We start from the raw sequence: 19,889 nt of genomic DNA on the forward strand, positions 1-19,889 counted from the left end.
ATTTACAAAGGAAAAATCCAAATGGCTAACAGATATAAGATGTTTAAGAAACATGCAAATACGGATGAGAGATCACTTTACATTCATCCGACTGGCAAAAAAATAAGACCATCTGGATAACAGTGAGGGCTGACAAGGACACTGGGAGGCGGGACTCCGCACACACTACTGGTGCACCAGGACCGCTGTTCTAGAGAGATCAACGCAGTGCTGCTTTCTAGGACCAAGCGACTCCGCTCCTTCACGTGCACCCAGCAAACGCCTACAACACCTGGAAGGAGCATGGGAGATTGTCTGCCGTAGTCCTATCTGTGGTACCCAGAAGATGAAGGCAATCCAAGCCATCACTCAGTGAACAGATGGGTATGGTACGCTAAATGACACAAGTAAACTCAGCAGGTGCCCCAAACAAGAACCATGTACAGACATGGATACAAAGGCAGCTGGTCTTTGAGATGGTCGAGAGAGAATTCATAAAAACCAGCATTGAGTTTAAAAGATCTGAAGTCGAGTATTATCCTGGCATGTTAAAAACACACATACATAAAATAACACTCTATCCTATTCCACGGAAATACACATACCCAGGCAAATATTAAACGCATTCCAGCACCGCCTGTTAAGAGGAAGGAGGTGCGGGAACGAGGTGGACGAAAGGCAAGTAAGAAAGCAGGACGGGTCTGGCGCCGACCAATGGCGAGCGCATCTCCAACTACGGAGTAGGATTCTGAAGGCTGTTTTCATCCAAACGAAATACAGTGTTGTTTCAAACCCACACATGTTCACCTGAGCCAAGTACCCCAACAGAACCAGCAGGAGGACTCACCTGTGCAGTAAGACACGCCTTTGCAAGTGGCGTTGATAGCCTCTTGGCACTTCTTCTGGGCAGTCTCGAACTGACAGTTCTTACAGCAAGGACTGTTCCTGTCACTGCAGAGGTAGTGCAGACAGGAATAGAGCCAGTCAAATGTCAGCCCCACAGCAAACACTACGGACATGTCAGAGGGCCCTGAAGACGGCAGGGAAGGCCTCCTGGCTGGGCTGCCCAGCACTGCACGCTTAGCCCTCCCGGGCACCGGCCCGCCTGCACACACTCATCAGGCAGCAGCGGTGCAGACAGGAAGCGCAGAGAGGCGCGAGAGGACGCATCCTCAGAACATCCTGGTGTCCTTGGTTTTCATTAACTTAACACAGTAATTAAAAAAAAAAAAAAAAAAAAAAGGAAGACACGGGCCTGCAAGGCCATTAACAGTGAGGAAGCTAGGCAGCCAGAGTCCTAGTTGCCTTCAGTATTTATAACGACAGTGTACACTGTACACTGTTCACATCTGCTGCTCACCGTAAACTCAAGTTCTCCCCTTCCACGCTAAGCCAGGCACCAGTCAGCAACATGGAAGCACAGGCACCTTCTAATTTGTAACCTGCTTCCTCTGCATTTAGCATAGGCCATTAAACAGGATTCTCCAACACTGTTTTATTGCATAGAAACACAATAATTTAGATCTCAGGACTGGCATTCTCATTGGGTTTAATATCTTGTTACTGTAAAAGGCGGCAGCCGTGAACATCCTCATTTAATCACCTCTTGTGTTTCCTTAGAAAAGACTCTCTGAGCTGTGGGATCCTGAATCAAAAAGTCTACAAGATGAAAGACTTTGTGACATAAAGTCACACCGCTTCCCAGAAAGCAGTTTCCTTGCTGTAAAAGGACAAGGAGAGACAAACATGGCCGCGCGAGCGCACCCCGCCCCCTTCCCCTGATTCTCAGGCCCCGAGCTCACCTGCACTGCACGCCCGCCCTCAGCATGCAGTCACTGCCACAGCACGTGTCATTGTGCAGGTACATGATGCCCGGGTCACACTCCTCTCCTTCGTCCACCCTGGAGTTCCCACACACTTTGTTGCTTCGCTCTTGAAAACACTCCTGGGCCTTACTTTCAATGGTCTTATAGATGGACTGCTTACTGCAGTTTGAAAACATCTTACAAGAAAAAAGGCCACAAAGGAACCAAATTGACAAGACATCATTCCCATGTAGTGTTTGTGTTTCTTCTCTAGAGACAAACTCTTACTGTAACAGCCAGAATCAGAGCCACCTTGAAGGTCTGTCAAATTCTATCACTGTTACCTCAAAAGGCCAGCTATAGGGAATCAAGTTGTCCCCCAGTGGGGTGCTCAAAAGCTGGTGTGAATTTGGTTAAAAGCCTAAAATTCTTCCCAGGCAAGCTGCACAAACACGGAGACCACGCATCCCAGGCAGTCCCATCGAGAGGACCCACGCTCTGGCCCCCTCACCCCAACTCTCCGATGGCACCCAGCACCGCTGCAGTGCCAACGAGAATAAGGCACACACCACCATCTTCCTGCAAATGATGAGTCCACCTCTGATTTACTTCATTCTCTTTGCCCTGGCTATGTGTACGAATGACCCATGTTCCAAGTTTTTAAAGAGATGAGCATAGTAAGAGGTAGGATATTATATACAGTCTATTAAAAGATAAAAATCCAAATTGTTACCTAAACATTCACATGGGTCTCCATGATTTTAAGTTTGAGATTTCTACAGGTGACCCATGTCCCAAAGGAAGCCTCTACCCTCGCTTCTCCACTTGCAATACAGAACCAGGGAAATGGCCTCCTTATAAATTTGGGGATTTTTACCGGGAGCTCCGAAATGGAGTCCATTTCCCAAAACATCTGAAATTAGCAAGAAAGGGAGTAAAAGACTTGAGGGAAACTTGTGCAGTGATTTCTTGAGGCAGGGTCTTCGCAAGTGCTTGCTGCACAGTTGCTAAAATGGCTTCACTTTTGCCCCAGATGAGAGCCATGAAGCCCCTGGGGAACAAAGAACACAGGACCCTCCAAATGTAACTGTGATCGTTGAGTCAGATACTGAAAGGATTACTTTTACAATGATATCCAAGACCTTATCACCCTAAAGAGAAATATTAACCAGGCTTTTTTTTTTTTTAAAGGATCTTCTCATTTATTCTACGGTAAAGATACTTAAGGTCTGGTTATCTCAGTCCAGGCCTCGGGCAGTTAGAATTTGCTGGGTTTACTCACAAGCACTGCAGATTCATGAACTCAATTTTATCAGTTCACTCGTGGGAGATCAAATGCTAAGAAATTAGAATTCACACTGAAGCAGTACGCAGCTCCTCGCTATCTTATCAGAGCCACACCCCGAGTGGGGGGCCTTGGGCAGAGCTAAGAGGAATGTGGTGTTCACGCTCCCTCCCGGAAGACCTCCGGCCTTCTCTTTGCACCCTTCCCACACTCTCCTCTTGTGTCAACAAGCCCTCCTACGAGCTTACCCCCCCCCATGCCATCTGACTGCAGTGAGGCCCAAGGCACATCACTTCTCAGCAGCTTGTCTGTGAGAGGTACCAGGTCCTGCTTTTCAAGGTCAAGGAAACTGGAGTGCTTTTTATCTAGTTACAAACATTTTTATTAAGGAATTCATTTAAAATGTAGATTAGAAGACACCCAGTATCTTTTTACAGGAGGATCACTACTTGGGTAAACCAAACCAAGAGAAAATACACTAAATATGATGTGTTTAGAACAAAATAAATAAACGGATAAATTGTTCTTTTTTGATAAACTGGCACTTCCTTTTCTTGTCCCTCACATTTAAGTAAGCTCCACATCCAACATGGGGCTTGGACTCACAACCCGGAGATCAAGAGTCACGTGCTCTACTGACTGAACCAGCCAGGTGCCCCAAGAGTTGTATTTTTTTCTTTTTTTAAAAAGTAAGCTCTACGCCCAATGTGGATGACTGGCACTTCCTGAATTTATTTTATTTTTTTTAAGGTTTTATTTATTTGAGAGAGTGAGAGTGAGTGAGCATGAGCAGGGGGAGGGGCAAAGGGAGAAGCAGAATCTCTGCTGAGCAGGGTGCCCGATGTGGGGCTCAATCCCAGGACTCTGAGGGATCATGACCTGAGCCAAAAGCAGATGCTTAACCGACTGAGTCACCCAGGTGCCCCCAACTCCTGAATTTAAAAAAAAAAAAAAAAAAAAAAAAAAGAGGCTCTGGCCAGGCACTATTCTCCTTAGAAGTCATTACAAGGCCATGGAAGAGCTCACAGGGAAATTTCACTACAGAGAACTTGTAGAGCAAAAGTCTGTAAAGTAAGATAATCTCCCCCAAAGTACTCACACCATCCGCCTAACAAAGAAGCAAATGACTATAGAGCGCACTGTGTAATACTACAGCCAGGAGCCAAATGCGGCTATTACAATTTCTTTTTCCTCACCACATACTTCATACTTTCTATTATAGAAATGTTCACACAGCTGCAAAATGGACAGAATGGTATTGTGAACGCCCACTTGCCCCTCACCAGCTTCAACAATGATCACCTCATGGCTTCCTAACTCCTCTCTACCCTCACCACTTCCCCTCTGCTCCCACACTGGGTGGTTGTTGTTTTTCAATAGCTTTATTAAGGCATGGGGCGCCTGGGTGGCTCAGTCATTAAGAGTCTGCCTTCAGCTCAGGTCATGATCCCGGGGTCCTGGGATCAAGCCCATCAGGCTCCCTGCTTGGCGGGAGGCCTGCTTCTCCCTCTCCCACTCCCCCTGCTTGTGTTCCCTCTCTCGCTGTGTCTCTCTCTGTCAAATAAATAAATAAAATCTTTAAAAAAATCGTTTTAAGGCATCTTTTACATATCACAAAATTCACCCATTTCAAGTGTCCAAGTCAGTGATTTCCAATAACTTTACTAAGTGGTGCAGCCATCACCATAAATCAACTTGTGGACATGTTCTTGTCCCAATAAGGTCCCTCATGTCCTTTTTCAGTTAATTCCCATACCCAGCTCCAATCCCAGGCAATCACTACTGAATTTAAATAAAACAGAATTTAAGAAGAAGAATAAAATAAAATAAATAAAACAGCATTTAAAATTCAGTTACTTGGTCTCTCCGGTCACATGTGGAGTGCTCAATGGCCACATATGGCTAGGGGTTGCTGTTTAACACAGAATGTTTCCGTCATGCCAGAACCTTCTACCGAATAGCACTGAGCTAGAATGTACATGATTAGAAATGAAGAGACAGGGGCACTTGGGTGGCTCAGTCGGCTAAGCATCTGACTCTTGGTTTTGGCTCAGGTCGTGATCTCAGGGTCATGAGATCAAGTCTCGTGTTGGGCTCCTCGGGAAGTCTGCTTGAGATTCTCTCCCTCTGCCCCTCATCCCACTCGTACACACATTGTCTTTCTAAAAATAAATAAATAATTTTAAAAAAATGAAATAGAGAGACAACTCTGAAAAACAGAGGAAAATTCAACAGGGTATATGACAAGTCAGAAGAATAGGCAAATGAGGAGGGCAAAGTGCCTCGAGCGCAAGCTGTCAAGCAGAGGAAATACAAAACTTAAGGTGCAAAGCAAGAGAGGAAGAGACTGTTTATACTTAACAGCCAAGGAAAAAGATGACAAAAAGAACACGAGAAAGAAACTCCCAGGGTGCCTGGGTGGCTCAGTTGGTTAAGCGACTGCCTTCGGCTCAGGTCATGATCCTGGAGTCCCGGGATCGAGTCCCACATCGGGCTCCCTGCTCAGTGGGGAGTCTGCTTCTCCCTCTGACCCTCCTCCCTCTCGTGCTATCTCTCAGTCTCTCTCTAATAAATAAATAAAATCTTAAAAAAAAAAAAAAAAAAAGAAACTTCCAAAAGCAGGGTCAGGGCCAGGGAAACACAAAAGTAATCCCTTCCTCTAGCTCCCTGCCAGGCTTTAAAGTACCAAGCCTGGCTTGAAAAAAGAAATCAGGAGAAATACTTCACCATCTTTCCCGGTTAGTCAGCCCTCTCTAACTTGGCAACAACACCAGTATGTTCTTCTCATGATGCTTTGTGCTGCTTAACTTCAAGTGAAATGCACAAACCAGATGCCTGTGAGCACTTTCAAGTCAGAGTCTAAGAGCCAGCCGTAGCCACTCTTAAAAGTTTCTCCCACGGACTGGTGTACTCCCAGAAACCCCCGGCAGCAAACTGTTCGTTTATTTACTCAAACAAATTGCTACGTGCCAGGTACCCTGCTAGGCACTGGAGACAGAACTGTGAACAAGATAAGCAAGGGCCTTTCCCACCAGAGGTTTACAGTCTGGCAAATTACGTATTTTGTTGCAAAGCTTTATGAAAACATGCAAATTAAGTAGAGTTAAAAGGAACAACAACTTGTATAAGAAATGACATGAAATTTTTGGGGCGCCTGGATGGCTCAGTCGGTTAAGCGTCTGCGTTTGGCTCAGGTCATGATCCCGGGGTCCTGAGATCGAGTTCCGCATCAGGCGCTCCCTGCTGAGCAGGGAGCCTGCTTCTCCCTCTACCCCTGCTGCTCCCCCTGCCTGTGCTTTCTCGCTCTGTCAAATAAATAAATAAAATCTTAAAAAAAAAAAAGAGAAGAGAAAAAGAAATGACATGAAATTTTTAACTTGCACCAGACCTTGCCATCCAGAACTCCAACACAAGCCATTACTATCACTAATTTTTCATATAGTCCCAATCAACACAATTAACTCTGATAACAGTCCAAATGACAGCTTCAACCAGATTCGATGGTCCTCATTTCACTCTAAAACACGCAACCAAGTTTGAGGGTACTTCATAATTTGCAGTTCCATCCCTGGAATGGAAGGCTTTTCTGAGCTCTCACTATAATTAAACATAGCCTCTTTCCTTCCTAACCTAAAAATGTTCCAAAAGATACATACCTTATTGTTCTCATGATCTCCACTCACAGCGATGGGATACATAACATATTTTCCTCCCTGATCCTCATTTGGGGCACATTCCGCTAGGCCATCCGGATCATGTTCTGCTCCAAAATTGTGTCCCAGTTCATGAGTTGTTACCAGGTCAGCTTCCTTAAAGGATCATGCAAAGTAAACATTATGACTTAATATCCAACCATCAGCTGCTATGGCCAACTAGGCCCTGCTTTTCTTAAATGGGGTCTTGACTACTGCAACCAACAGCAGAACAGCAGGACTGTGGAGGTGGGCGTGTCAGGATTGAAGGGCCCAATACAGTGGGATAAAAAACCGACCCCAAGTATAACGTCATAGCCAAACTACCAGTGTATCAGAAACTAGTATTTCCTATCAAGATCCATTCTCCTCTTTTTCCTTCCTTAAAAAATCCTAATCCTGCTCAGGTTGCCAATGTCCTCTGTTAAAATAGCCACCTTCCCATATTTCTTTGATGGTAGGTCAGTCACATGACCGATTCTGTCCAGTGAGATATAAACAGAAGCCAGTGGGTGGGACTCCAGAGTTTTTTTTATAAGGGACAGATGAGGCTCTGTCTTCCTTTCTGCAGCACGAAGAGAACCATCTTGTGAGCAGAGGATAAGCATGAGGACAAAGGCCTGTGCTCAAAGGGGCTGAGTGAAAACTGGGAAGATCCTGGCTCTCTGAGAGCATCACTAAGCTGCTGCAGCACCCACAGGATGCTATCCATGACCCTGTTGTTGACTGAAGCAAATACAACACCTCTTATTTAAGTCACTGTGTTGGATTTTCAGTCGCATGGATTTGCTGGAATGTGCCTAACATATTCCTAATGGATATACCTGGGCAAAAACAAGATCCTAAAATCTTCTAGAGGAAAAAAACAGGTCACGTACAAAGGATAAAAAATCAGAATGACTTCAGATTCTAAGGGTAACACAAAATACTAGAAGACAATGGAGCGATGTCTGCAAATGCTGAGAAAATTTAATTATCAATCAAGTTTAAGAGAAGGTTAAAGACAATTTCAGATACGCAAAAATCTCAATTTGCCTCTCATGTACCCTTTTCTTAGGAAGCTCCTGGAAAATATGCTACACCAAAATGATGGTATAAATCAAGAAAGAGAAAGAACAGGGGCATCTCGGTGCTCAGTCAGTTAAGCATCGGCCTTTGGCTCAGGTCATGATCCAGGAGTCCCATTATCAAGACCCGCATCGGGCTCCCTGCTTGGCGGGGAGTCTGAGTCTCCCTCTGACCTTCCCCTCTCCCTCCCCTCTCAAGTGCTCTCTCCCTCTCACTTGCTCTCTCAAATAAATAAATGGAAGGAAGGAAGGAAAGAACATGAGGTCCAGGAAATGAGGGAGTCTGGGGAGGTCTTCAAATGACAGCTACATTGCAGGACTGGGAGCCAAGTAGCCTGCAGAGAAACCACAGGATGAAGGGCTCCAGGAGGGTGTCTTCAGGAAAAACAATGACCCTGATGGGTCTCAAAAGAAACCTCACAGGTAGCTTTTTATCGTTTTCTTTATATTTTTATTTTCACATTTCCCACCAAAACACATGTAATTTTTTAGGCAGAAACAAACAAAAGTATGTATTACTTTTTTAAAAGATACTTACATAAACATATACAACTGAGGTTCTACTACAATAAACTCAAAATCTATCCTTTTAAAAAATAAGAGAACATACCTTTGTAAGGATGGTTTTACCATAATTTTTTGTGCTGGTCAATCCACTATTCAAATAGATATTCTTCTTTCCAATTGGACTATAATAAGCTAGAGGACAAAGGAAACAGAGACAAATTGCTTATTTAATACAGGATTACAATACAATCTAATCAGTCTGCCATTCTCACATATCCACACAACAAATGGAAGACTTACCCTTTGGGCAAATGCCTCCATGACTGTTTGCTCTGGGAGAACCAACATAAGCTAACCCAAGAGTTCCCATATCAAAATCTTGATAGGTGAAAAGATGTGCTAGGCAGACTTTAGATGCTTCTTCGGCTATATCAAAGCTAAATTGCTTTAAGAAAAAAAGTATTCTTAATTAGATTAACAATTACATCAGACTAAAAGATGTTTCAGCAGACACTGGAGAACAATACCACATGGCTGACTGCAGCTCTGCATCAGCAACCACAAGACTGTGCAGCACTATGCTCCTTATGTACAATTTTCACCCACCTATATAGGTAAGAAGTGGAGTACCATCTAGTCGGGGAGGGGGATAGGATAGGGAAGAACCTGGGAGCTTCTTATAGCAGTTCAAAACCAAGAGGGCTGGTTGAAGCCATGCAGCCCGGCCCTGGTGACATGCCAATTCTCTAAGTCTCAGTGCTTGACCACTCCTTCCAGGGGATGTCAGCACCTAATACCAAACAGATCCCTCTAAAGTATTTCAAGGACTCTATTTGGTTTTGTATGTATTTTTTTTTAAGTTTATTTTTAGTAACCTCTACTCCCAACATGGGGCTCGATATCACAACCCTAAGATCAAGAGTTGCATGCTCTTCCGATATCACAACCCTAAGATCAAGAGTTGCATGCTCTTCCGACTGAGCCAACAAAAACACCTAGGGTTTTTGTTTTAACTTTGTGTTGGTTTTCCAACCTCCAGAACTGTGAAAAATAAATTTCTGCTGTTTAAGCCACCAGTCTGCAGTGCTTTGTTACTGGCAATCCTAATCCTTGCCGAGCCTCTTGAGAAGTGAATGGTGCTGCCTCAAGCTCTGGTGGGGAAGTGGATCACAGCAGAGATGGCAAGTGGAGTACTAAACACATGCAGCACTCTATGAATCTCAACCTGGAAAAAGAGCTGGTAATATCCTTTAACATCATTCAAGCTTTGAAAACTTAATTTTTGCCTCATGAGACTGATGAGCCACACTGTACATGGACTAACCCATGGAAACCACTAGATAAATGTTATAAGCTGTGAATTTTCAGGAACTTGTTAGAGCAGCCATAGGAAACCAATACACTTACTAACATATTAGAAGATCACTATCACTTCACAGAAGGTGATTTTACAGCAAAGCAATCACATACACAAACTCAAGACACTAAAATATGTGGCAAAAAAGATCAATCATACCCAGTCGAGGCAAGAATCATATGGTGTAGAATGTTTAGGCTATCTTCAGATTACCAGAATACAGTCACAAAGATTTTTAAATCCTGTAGAAAACTTCCACATCTTCAAGTCTTATTTCTACTAATACATTTTCATACAGTTTGACAATTACTAACCTAGCAGATCTACTGGTAAGTTTCAAAGAAACCTGAACAAAATGGTGTGCAAAAAATGTTTATATCGAGTATACATTTTCTAAAGTCCCAATACTTCAACTAGATTCTCAAAGATATTAAGATCAAGAAGTACCACTTTCTAGTATTTTTCATTTTCACAACTTTTTGGCCCATCTTGCTGTCTGCCCTGTTCCAGGGATGAGGTCAGTGCTGGATTAGCTGGGGTGGGCTGCTCCTGGTTTTCAATGACCTTTCTCAGTGCACCCTTTCACTGATGCAGACACGCCCCACGTACTAGAAACCAGAAAGGGCCCTAATAGCATCATGTCTGGGTCTCCACCACCTACCTCCAGCAACATCTTCACATCCCAAGCATCCTTTTCTTCATTTGGGTAACTTTTTGCCATGTTATAGTGCCTTTCACCAGGTTTCACCTCTTGTGGAGACTTGAGAATGCGGATCTATACTTAAAGAGACAATATACTTAGAACACTTCAGAAAAAAGTCACAAGACTGAAATAATACTGCACTGTTTTAGCTATGCAAAATAAGATCATCTACCATTCTAGAAAAAATGTTTTAAAACCAAAATTCCATACAATTCTTCAGCTCTAATATTCATTTAAAGACAAACTGAGAAGCTTATGGTATGGAAAACATGTGTGTCAATGACTTACTTATCAATTTATAAATGTATTCCTAAACTCTTATTTCCTCTACATTCAGTTTGACAAAATGAGAACCTGGATTCCCTGAGCCTAAAATATTTACTCCAACCATAGTCAATAATTCAGAAACACAGAACAATTAGATATCTGTCACTGCACCCCGTAGAAATAAAAGATTATAAAGAACAGGGGCTTTTCCTTGTACATACAGTAAAAATTCATGTTAATCCTGCTTTAATAAAAAGGGAACAAAGGCTTTCCTCCGAAGGAGATGAAACGTTATCGACCGGTGAGGGTGTTTAGGGAAAAGAACAAAGCCATGCTCAGCTCAGCCCTTTCTGGCCTCTCTTCTGGCTATGCCTGCCTGGAGGGGGTGTAATCTGCTCTGCTCTGCCACCACGTGGCAAACTCACAGGGGAGGGCTCTGCAGCTTTGGTGGCAGGTGGTCAAGATCAATTCTGGGATGAAACAGACAGAAGCCCACTGTGATTGTACATCTAAATCACACCCTCTAATCCATTATCATTATTATAAAGCTGGTATTTCAATCTCCTACACTGCACCTATTTTTCCAAGTGGTTCCAACTTCTTAAGGCAAAACGGAGTTTTATTTATTGGTCCCCTAAAACTTGAACATGATGCAGCTATTTTAGACAAGTGAGGCAGCTTTCTATGTACCACAATGGAACAATCACCAACATATTCGCAAAATGAAAAAGCAAGGTGCAAAAGAGTAGAGCATACCACCGTGTGTCAAATACACACATACACATACACATGCCATGCACAAAATCCCTCTGGGACAGGACTTATGAAACTTGTGACATGGGTGTCTCTGGGGAGAGGGACTGGTTTGACAATAGCAGAGGTTGAAGAGACTTACTTTTCACTGGCTTTTGTACCATGTGTATATATTACCTATTCAAATAATAACTTAAAAGAAAATGCAAAACAGTAAAAGAGAATGGAAAAGGGAAAAATAATTCTCTTAGTTTCATACAAGTACTATAAAAGTTTAACATTTATATAGTATGATGCATGATTTCAGAAGTTTTGTTTCTTAATCTCTAAATTCTATACTACAGAACCTATAAGAATATGGTTAATTTAGTACAAAAAGCCTGGAAGAAACAAGAGATAATAATTTACATATTAAGTATCTGTCCAAAGCAATACCCAACTTCAGAAGTCTTTTTAATTAGTCTTATCAATTTCGAACAATGTTTACTATGAGATATAATTAAGATGACATCAATACACCATTACTGGATGTGCTCTATCCACAGATTAGAAGAAACCAGAAAATTCTGGGGAAAAGAGATCTACTGGTTCTATATGCACAAATGCCTTGCAAATGTACACAGTATTTCTGAGTAAATTTTCTAAGGTTTCAACAATATGTGCCAACATTCTAACTAAAGACATAAAGCATAATCAAAAAAAGTAAAACAATGAAGGGGATAAAAACAACAGAAATTCAGAGGAAGACGAGATCACAGCAGCCTAAAAAGGCTTTCTGCCTACAGTAAGCCTAAGAACAAAAGACTTCACAATCTGTAAATAATTCAAAAACACTACACAATTTATCAGATAAAAATCACTGGCATCTGAAAATTTATAAGATTAGAGTAGAAGATCAGTTTTTGGGTTCTGACTACAAGTGACAAATATCTGCATCCCATCACTCAGCAGAGTAGTAAAAGCCACACCCACATCCGTTGGTAAATACCTGCTCTATCTGTATTCCGTAACCTTTAAAACCCGCATTGTCCCATGAAGTGTTCCGATAGATGTCGTCCACTCGGTCAATAAGCTCTATCTGTGTTTATAAAAGAGTGAGAGAAAGACATGTATGTTTACCACTCTGCAACATAATATAAATTTTGCAGGGATTAAAAGGGTCAGTTTAGAGAAAATACCACTGTACAAGTTTCCACCAATCACAAAACTGGCATTAAGATATTATTCTTTATCATTGATGACACTAACAAAACAATTATTCCTAGCCTCAAACTTAGAGTATTATTATTAGAATCAAGAAGTGGTACAGTTTATCTCAAATTTTAGGTGATCAGAGCCGGTCCTCGTTAGTATAGTGGTGAGTACCCCCGCCTGTCAAATTTTAGGTGATCAATTGCGTATGAACCAAAATATCAAGTAACGGGCTTCTAAAAAACTGCCATTTCAATCAACTATAAAAATGAAAGTTAAAAGTCAACCAGTGTACCTAAAATTTGCCCTTCTAAGAAGTAGTCCATCTCCACTCCATCTCTCAGCAAGAACCTCAGAACCCTTCCTCAGAAAGAGGTGAGGGGCAGTGACAGATGCTGCTCAACCTACCCCTGGCCCTCACGGGACAAAGTCCAGCACCAAGGACTGGGCAGAGAGAAAGAGAGGAGTGAGCTTCCACCAGTCCCCCTTTCTTCCGTCCTCTGCTTTTGGATGGCAGGTAAGCTAGACAGAGAATACTGGGTGGGGGGCAGGAGGAACGAGGGTGGCTCCAACTACATGAGAACATAATACTCATTACCCATCTTTTCCTCAGACTATTCTATTCTTCATAAAATGGCTAGATGAGGCTTGTTGTAGCAACCGTGAAGCACAGTAGAAATCTAAAAACTGTTCTTTGCTTATAGTAAGTGTAAAACTAAGAAATGCAACTGTTAAGACTAGACCTCTCACTATATTCATATTTGTGGTGTAATGAACAAAAAAGTAAATTAAGACCCCTTAATACAAAACCCATATTAAGAAAGGAACTTTTTCAAGAAAGAATCTCTCTTAGGAACAAGAATTGCAGTGACTTCACACACTACTCCTACTACCCTCATAATAAATTCTTTCACTTGACACTGGAAGGGGAGGGAAAGAAGGGTGAGGGAGGGTATGAATAAAACAGAGAGAACAGAAAAAGCAAGGCAATGAGAAAGGCGTCTTTTGGGGCCTACGTTCTTGGTTCATGAATAGTTGCATTCTCTTTTATTCCCTCAACAACATTGTGTCAGTGCCAAGTTATCATGACGAATGAGATCATACTAACAAAAAATGTCAATGAAATGGGATTCCCTTGGCTTTTCAAATTATAATATAAAGGCTCAGAAACCCAGTGTCAATACTTCTGTAATCTTTCCTTTGAATCTTCGCCCTACAGTTAGTTAGGGCCATGAAAGTCCCATCTACTCCACGAAGTTATATTCCAACAATTAGCTATTTTATGCAACAAAAACCAAACTGACCATCTTCTCTGAAATATACATATAAACAGAGAACACACATAGGTTCAAACAAATACTTTTTTTCCCACTCTGGAGCATCCATCCATTCCATCCATATGTCACTGCTATTTTCAAAGAGATCACTTGAATAAAGAAGGGAGGCCTATATTACAAACTCTCCCTAAACATTAATATGTGTAAGAATTCTAATGTGCAGAATATATTAGTTCAAGGGCAAAATGGCTTTTCAAAAATTTGAAACTAGAATCTCTACGGAATAATGTAAGAACCTCAGAGAGCTCCCCATTATTTTAGGAAATAAGAGAGCAACTGAAACAGATCTCATTCCATTACATTTCACACCACAGCAGTCTTCTCTTAAATAGAATTTGCCTACCTACCTTGATTTTTGTGTCCAGTAACCTGATCCAGTATCAGATACTTACTAAGTAATTTGTAGTTGTACTCTCTTCCCCTCTGCCCATGTATCTGTAAAAGCGATGATCTGCTACCACCAACAATTTACATGTGTTCTTCATGGGATTAGGGTCAGCTCTTCTCTTCACCCGATGAACAAGCTCTAATATGAATTTGTATGCACTATTAAATCAAAATTCATCAAAACAAGGAGTTTTTTTATAGTAACACTTTAAATCTAGTATATTTTTGAAACAAACATTATTTGAGCTTAGTATCCTTAAAGATATCTTCAACCAAAAAACAATTTGGAGGAAGACAGAAAAGTAAAAAGTAATATGAGGTTTTAAAATCTTAGAATTCAAAACCAAGGAAAAGGGCCTCCTTAATTTTTAAAATAAGGAAACTTTAAAAAAAGTACTTAAGTAAAACAATCATCTAATCTATTGTTGGGCCATGAAACTGTCATTTTCTTCTAGAAGTTTACAAATTAAGTAGTGGTAAAACTATGAAGATAATCAGACATTAAAAATGAGTTTATGGTAATAGGTCATTTTTCTTATTAAACACCCAACTGAGAATTTATTTATATACTAAAATAACATTTTAGTATATAAGTTTTCAAAAAATGAGGATAGTAGAGTATTTCTCCAAGATGGTTAGGTTTTTATTTTTTTTATTTTTATTTTTTTAAAGATTTTATTTATCTGAGAGAGAGAATGAGAGATAGAGAGCACGAGAGGGAAGAGGGTCAGAGGGAGAAGCAGACTCCCTGCTGAGCAGGGAGCCCGATGCGGGACTTGATCCCGGGACTCCAGGATCATGACCTGAGCCGAAGGCAGTCGCTTAACCAACTGAGCCACCCAGGCACCCTAAGATGGTTAGGTTTTTAAATGACCCTAGAGTGATCTGTCCTGGGGTGCCAGGCTGGCAGAGTCGGTAGAGCAGGCGACTCTTGATCTCAGGGCTGTGAGTTCAAGCCCGACACTGGGTGTGGAGATTACTTTAAAAATAAAATCTTTGGAGTGTCTGGGCAGCTCAGTCAGTTAAGCGTCTGACTTCGGCTCAGGTCATGATCTCAGAGTCCTGCGATGGGGTTCCGCGTTGCAGAAAGTCTGCTTGTCCCTCTCTCTCCCCCTCCCCCTCCCAACTCGTGCTCTAACACATAAAATCTTAAAAATTAAAAAATCTTAAAATAAATATGTATATATTTGTGTGTGTGTGTGTGTGTGTGTGTGTGTGTGTGTATATAAAGTGATTTTTCCCAAGACTGATAACCTCTTTCTAAACAGTACAACTAATTTGGTACCAACTAATTTCTTATAAACTTTTCCAAAGATTGTTTTCAACAGTACTATTTTGTCATTTCTAAATATCCCAAACAAAAAATTTTTCCCTCCTCTCCACACCCACTTAAACACTATATATTATCAATCCTTCTTTAATATCAATTTACCAAAAAAATTTCTCTCAGATCACTCAATTTCCCTTTTCTGTAGACTTTTTCCAATCTTTATTGTTACCATTGTTTTCTAGTGTTTTCAGTTCCTACATTATAGGCAAAATAATTAAAGAAATTTCTGAACAAAACTCTATTTTCAAGCCAAATTCTATAATTACTAATCAAATTAACAACCACCCCTACTGAAGACAGCCATAATGCTTGTTTCTTATTTGAAATATATTTTTAAGTCTTACCATCAGGTGGCTCTCTGTCTACCAGCCCATTTGGAAGCAACTCTTTATTATCCGCCTTTATATAACCACACACTTTTGGAGACTGTAGACGTGAAACATTCTTGATATCTTCAGATTTATAAACTAACATTCTTTTGTCTTTAGTATCATTAATTAGTCTCCAAAGTGGCTAAAACAGAAAACATACATAATTGAGATGCAAAATATAAGAATTCCTAAAAACTCAATTCTTACAACATCCTTTGCTTTTAGATAACATTCATTTCCAGGTTAAGTAAATGGACGAGTCATTTTATCAAAAATAAATCATTTTAGGGGCGCCTGGGTGGCTCAGCCGGTTAAGCATCTGCTTCGGCACAGGTCATGATCCCAGCGTCCTGGGATTGAGCCCGCATTGGGCTCTCTGCTCAGCAGGGAACCTGCTTCTCCCTCTCCCTCTGCTCCTCCCCACCCACCCCACTAGCCCTCTCTCTCACGCTCTCTGTCTCAAATAAATAAAATCTTATAAATAAATCATTTCAATTTTTCTCAGTTTCTATGCTGGTAAATAAACACATGGGTTATTCACCCTTTGATTTTATCTGTATATGAAAAAAGCGTTATTTTGTACAAATTATGAAACACTTTAAAAGATCCAGAAAAGGAAATGCATAACCTTTTCCATCACTCAAAAACATTTATATAACACCTGCTGCACACCAAACCCACTCCAGGTGACGACCTACAGCAACAAACAGGAGACGAGCCTTCTGGCCCTGTATGCTTCTCATTCCTGTTTCCTTAGTATCTTCTTGTCGTGAAGGTTTTATACACAGGAGAGAAGACTGAAAACTTGCAGCAATGTACCTAAAACTCATTATCTCTTTCAGGGAAAGCACTTGAAAAGAAAAAAAAATCTTCACTTCCCCTATTACAAGGTCACAGTAAATCAGAACTAACATATTTGAAAGGTTACCGAAGTCAAGAACCAAGTTCCTATAAGGATGGTGATCTCATCCAAACTAGACAGCTTGTGAGTAAAGTACAAAATAGACATTGTACACACACACACACACACACACACACACACACACACTTATATTTTACATATATATGGATATATGAAATCTCCCTCCATATCCATCATGGAAATGAAAATCTAAACCACAAGGACACAATTTCACATCTACCAGGATGGCTGGAATCAAAGATAGGTAATGGCAGGTATTGGTGAGGATGTGGAGAAGTCAGAAGCCTCATATACTATGGAATGTAAAATGGTGAGAATGTGGAGTGCAGCCACCACAGAAAACAGTCTGGCAGTTCCTCAAAAAGTTAAAGATAGAGTTACCATATGACCCAGAAATTCCACTCCTGGTATGAACCCAAGAGAATTGAAAATACATGCTCACACAGAAACTTGTTCACAAATGTTCATAGCAGCATTATTCATAACAGCCAAAAAAGTGAAATCAATCCAAATGTCCAAATGATGAATAAGCACAATGTGGCATATGCATAAAATAGAGTATTATTTGGCAATAAAACGAAATGAAGTACTGACATAGGCTACAATGTGGATGAACCTTAAAAGCATTCTAAGAGAAAGAAGCCAGTCATAAAAGACTACATCTTATGATTTCATTTATATGATGACCAAGCAAATCTAAAGAGACCGTGGATTAGTGGTTTCCTAGGGCTAGGGGATTTGGGAGCAAAGGGTGGTGGGCTGCTAAAGGGTACGGTATTTCTTTTGGGGGTGATGAAAATGTTCTAAAATTGATGGTGCTGATGACTTCCATAACTCTAGGATACACTAAAACTCAATGAATTACATACTTCAAACAAGTGAACTGTAGAGTATGTGAATTTTATCTCAATAAAGCTGTTAAATATAGTTGACTCTCCCACAATGCTGGTTAGAGGAACTGACCCCCCCCATGCAGTTGAAAACCCATCACATGTAACTTTGATGCCCCCAAAACCAATACTAATAGCCGACTGTTAACCAGAAGCCTTACCAACATTAACAGTCAATTCACATATTTTGTACATTAGATGTATTATATACTATTTTCTTACAATAATACCTAACTTCTTAATTTTTTCAGTATTTCTAGGCTATGTGGTTCATCTGTGAGTTTTTTCAAATTGTTGCAAATCTCCAAAAATCTTTCAATACGTTTACTGGAAAAGATCTGCATATAAGCGGATCCATGTAGTTCAAAAACCATTTTGTTCAAAGGTCAAGTTTATGTGTGTGGATCTTCTTTCATAATCCACGTATGAGGTAGATTTAAGAAACAATGAGCTGCAGAGCTAGCAGAAACCTCAGAAAGTTACCTAACCAACCCCCTGGCTGTAGGGACCTTCATTTGGCCTATGAACAGGAAAAGAGAGAAATGTTTTCTTTTAGAACAAACATTTCTAAATTCAGATTAAGAGTTTCCTGATGTAGGGGGCGGAGCAAGATGGCGGAGGAGTAGGAGACCTGGATTTAGTCTGGTCTCAGGAATTCAGCTGAATAGGGATCAAACCATTCTGAACACCTATGAACTCAACAGGAGACTGAAGAAAAGAAGAGCACCAACGCTCTGAACAGAAAAGCGACCACTTTTTGGAAGGTAGGACATTAGGAGAAGTGAATTCGAGGCGATATTCGGGAGGATAGATGGTGGGGGAGGGGGCCTCCATGGGCCGCTTCTGGCAAGTGATAGAGCTGCAGAGCACAAAATCAGAACTTTTAGAAGTCGGCTCCGCTGAGGGACGTCACTCCAGTGGCTAAGCTGGGGGTGGAACCCTCGTGGGACAGTGTGGTCTCAGGACCCTCAGGGTCACAGAAAGACCGGGGGTGCCTGAGTGCAGCAGAGCTCCCAGGTACCGCAGCACAGAAGCCGGCTGCAGAGACAGAGCCGAGGCGCGGACTCTCAGCTCGGGGTGGCCATATACTGTGATCCGCGGCCCAGTCGGGCCACTGCTCCTCCAGCAGGGACCCAACAAGTGGCAGATGCGGGGACACTCCCCTTCCACCTCTGGGAGGAGCAGCGGGAGAGCGCACTGCAGGGATCTGCTGGGTGTGGAGACTCCACACGGGGTCGGGTGCCAGAGATAGGGACGCTCGGCCACAGGCCGGGTGAGCACAGAGTGCGGCCGGAGACCGGGGAGATGGGAGTGACTGACTGCTTTTCTCTAGGGGTGCACTGAGGAGTGGGGCCCTGAGTTCTCAACTGCTCCGGGCGGAGACTGGGATTTTCACTCTCATCCTCCAAAGCTGTACCGAGAGCTTGCAGGGAACAAAAGCTCCGGAGAGCAAACCCGAGCAGATTGCTTAGCCCGACCGGCAAGGGCAGAGCAATTCCGCCTCCAGCAGAGACATTTGGGAACCACGGAAACAGGCACCTCCCCCAGAAGATCAACACAAACAGCCAGCAAGCCAAGACCCAGTTGACCGATCAATGAAAATGGGAGAACTCCAGCACTAGGGGAGTACTGCACATAGAATTCATGGCTTTTTTACCATAATTCATTATTCTTTCAAAGTTAATTTTTTTAACTGGTTTTTTTGAATTTTTCTTTTTCCCTTTTTCAACCAACATCTTATCAATCCCTTTAAAAAAATACATTTTTATTTTTTCATTTTTAGAGTCATATTCTATACCTTCATAGTAGTTACCTTACTTTTGGCATATATATATAAGTTGTTCTCTCTTTAAAATTTTGAGATACAGTTTCTTCTAACAGATCAAAATATACCCTAAATCACTAGTGTATGGCTTTCTTCTAGTCTCCTGCCTGATCACATTCTCTCCCTTTTTTTTTCTTTTTTAAATCTTCTTTCTTTTTTCAAACAACTTATCAATTCCTTTTATAAAATCTTTTATAATTTTCATCTTTACAGTCATATTC

The 19,889-nt window shown here is 41.5% G+C and overlaps 1 protein-coding gene across 5 annotated transcripts in view; it reads right to left on the reverse strand.

Moving 5' to 3' along the window:
• ADAM17 (ADAM metallopeptidase domain 17) overlaps positions 1-19,889 on the reverse strand; it is a 60,364-nt gene that overhangs the window by 11,231 nt on the left and 29,244 nt on the right. For 3 of the 5 annotated variants that reach the window (XM_028099291.2, XM_028099293.1, XM_028099294.1), the window contains 9 exons: positions 16,005-16,173; positions 14,336-14,469; positions 12,404-12,493; positions 10,354-10,467; positions 8,636-8,780; positions 8,439-8,527; positions 6,726-6,878; positions 1,782-1,981; positions 827-930 (listed from right to left, as the gene is read on the reverse strand). In XM_028099291.2, coding sequence (XP_027955092.1) covers positions 827-930; positions 1,782-1,981; positions 6,726-6,878; positions 8,439-8,527; positions 8,636-8,780; positions 10,354-10,467; positions 12,404-12,493; positions 14,336-14,469; positions 16,005-16,173 — 1,198 coding nt within the window. Of the gene's footprint in view, positions 1-826; positions 931-1,781; positions 1,982-6,725; positions 6,879-8,438; positions 8,528-8,635; positions 8,781-10,353; positions 10,473-12,403; positions 12,494-14,335; positions 14,490-16,004; positions 16,174-19,889 lie in introns of those variants that run through there. The other 2 variants (XM_088026311.1, XM_088026312.1) reach the window with 2 other exon arrangements.

Source organism: Eumetopias jubatus, unplaced genomic scaffold (genome assembly GCF_037043125.1).
Source record: "Eumetopias jubatus isolate StellerSeaLion01/CBP00866 unplaced genomic scaffold, mEumJub1_p1.0 scaffold_9, whole genome shotgun sequence".
In the NCBI taxonomy this organism is placed as follows: domain Eukaryota; kingdom Metazoa; phylum Chordata; class Mammalia; order Carnivora; family Otariidae; genus Eumetopias; species Eumetopias jubatus.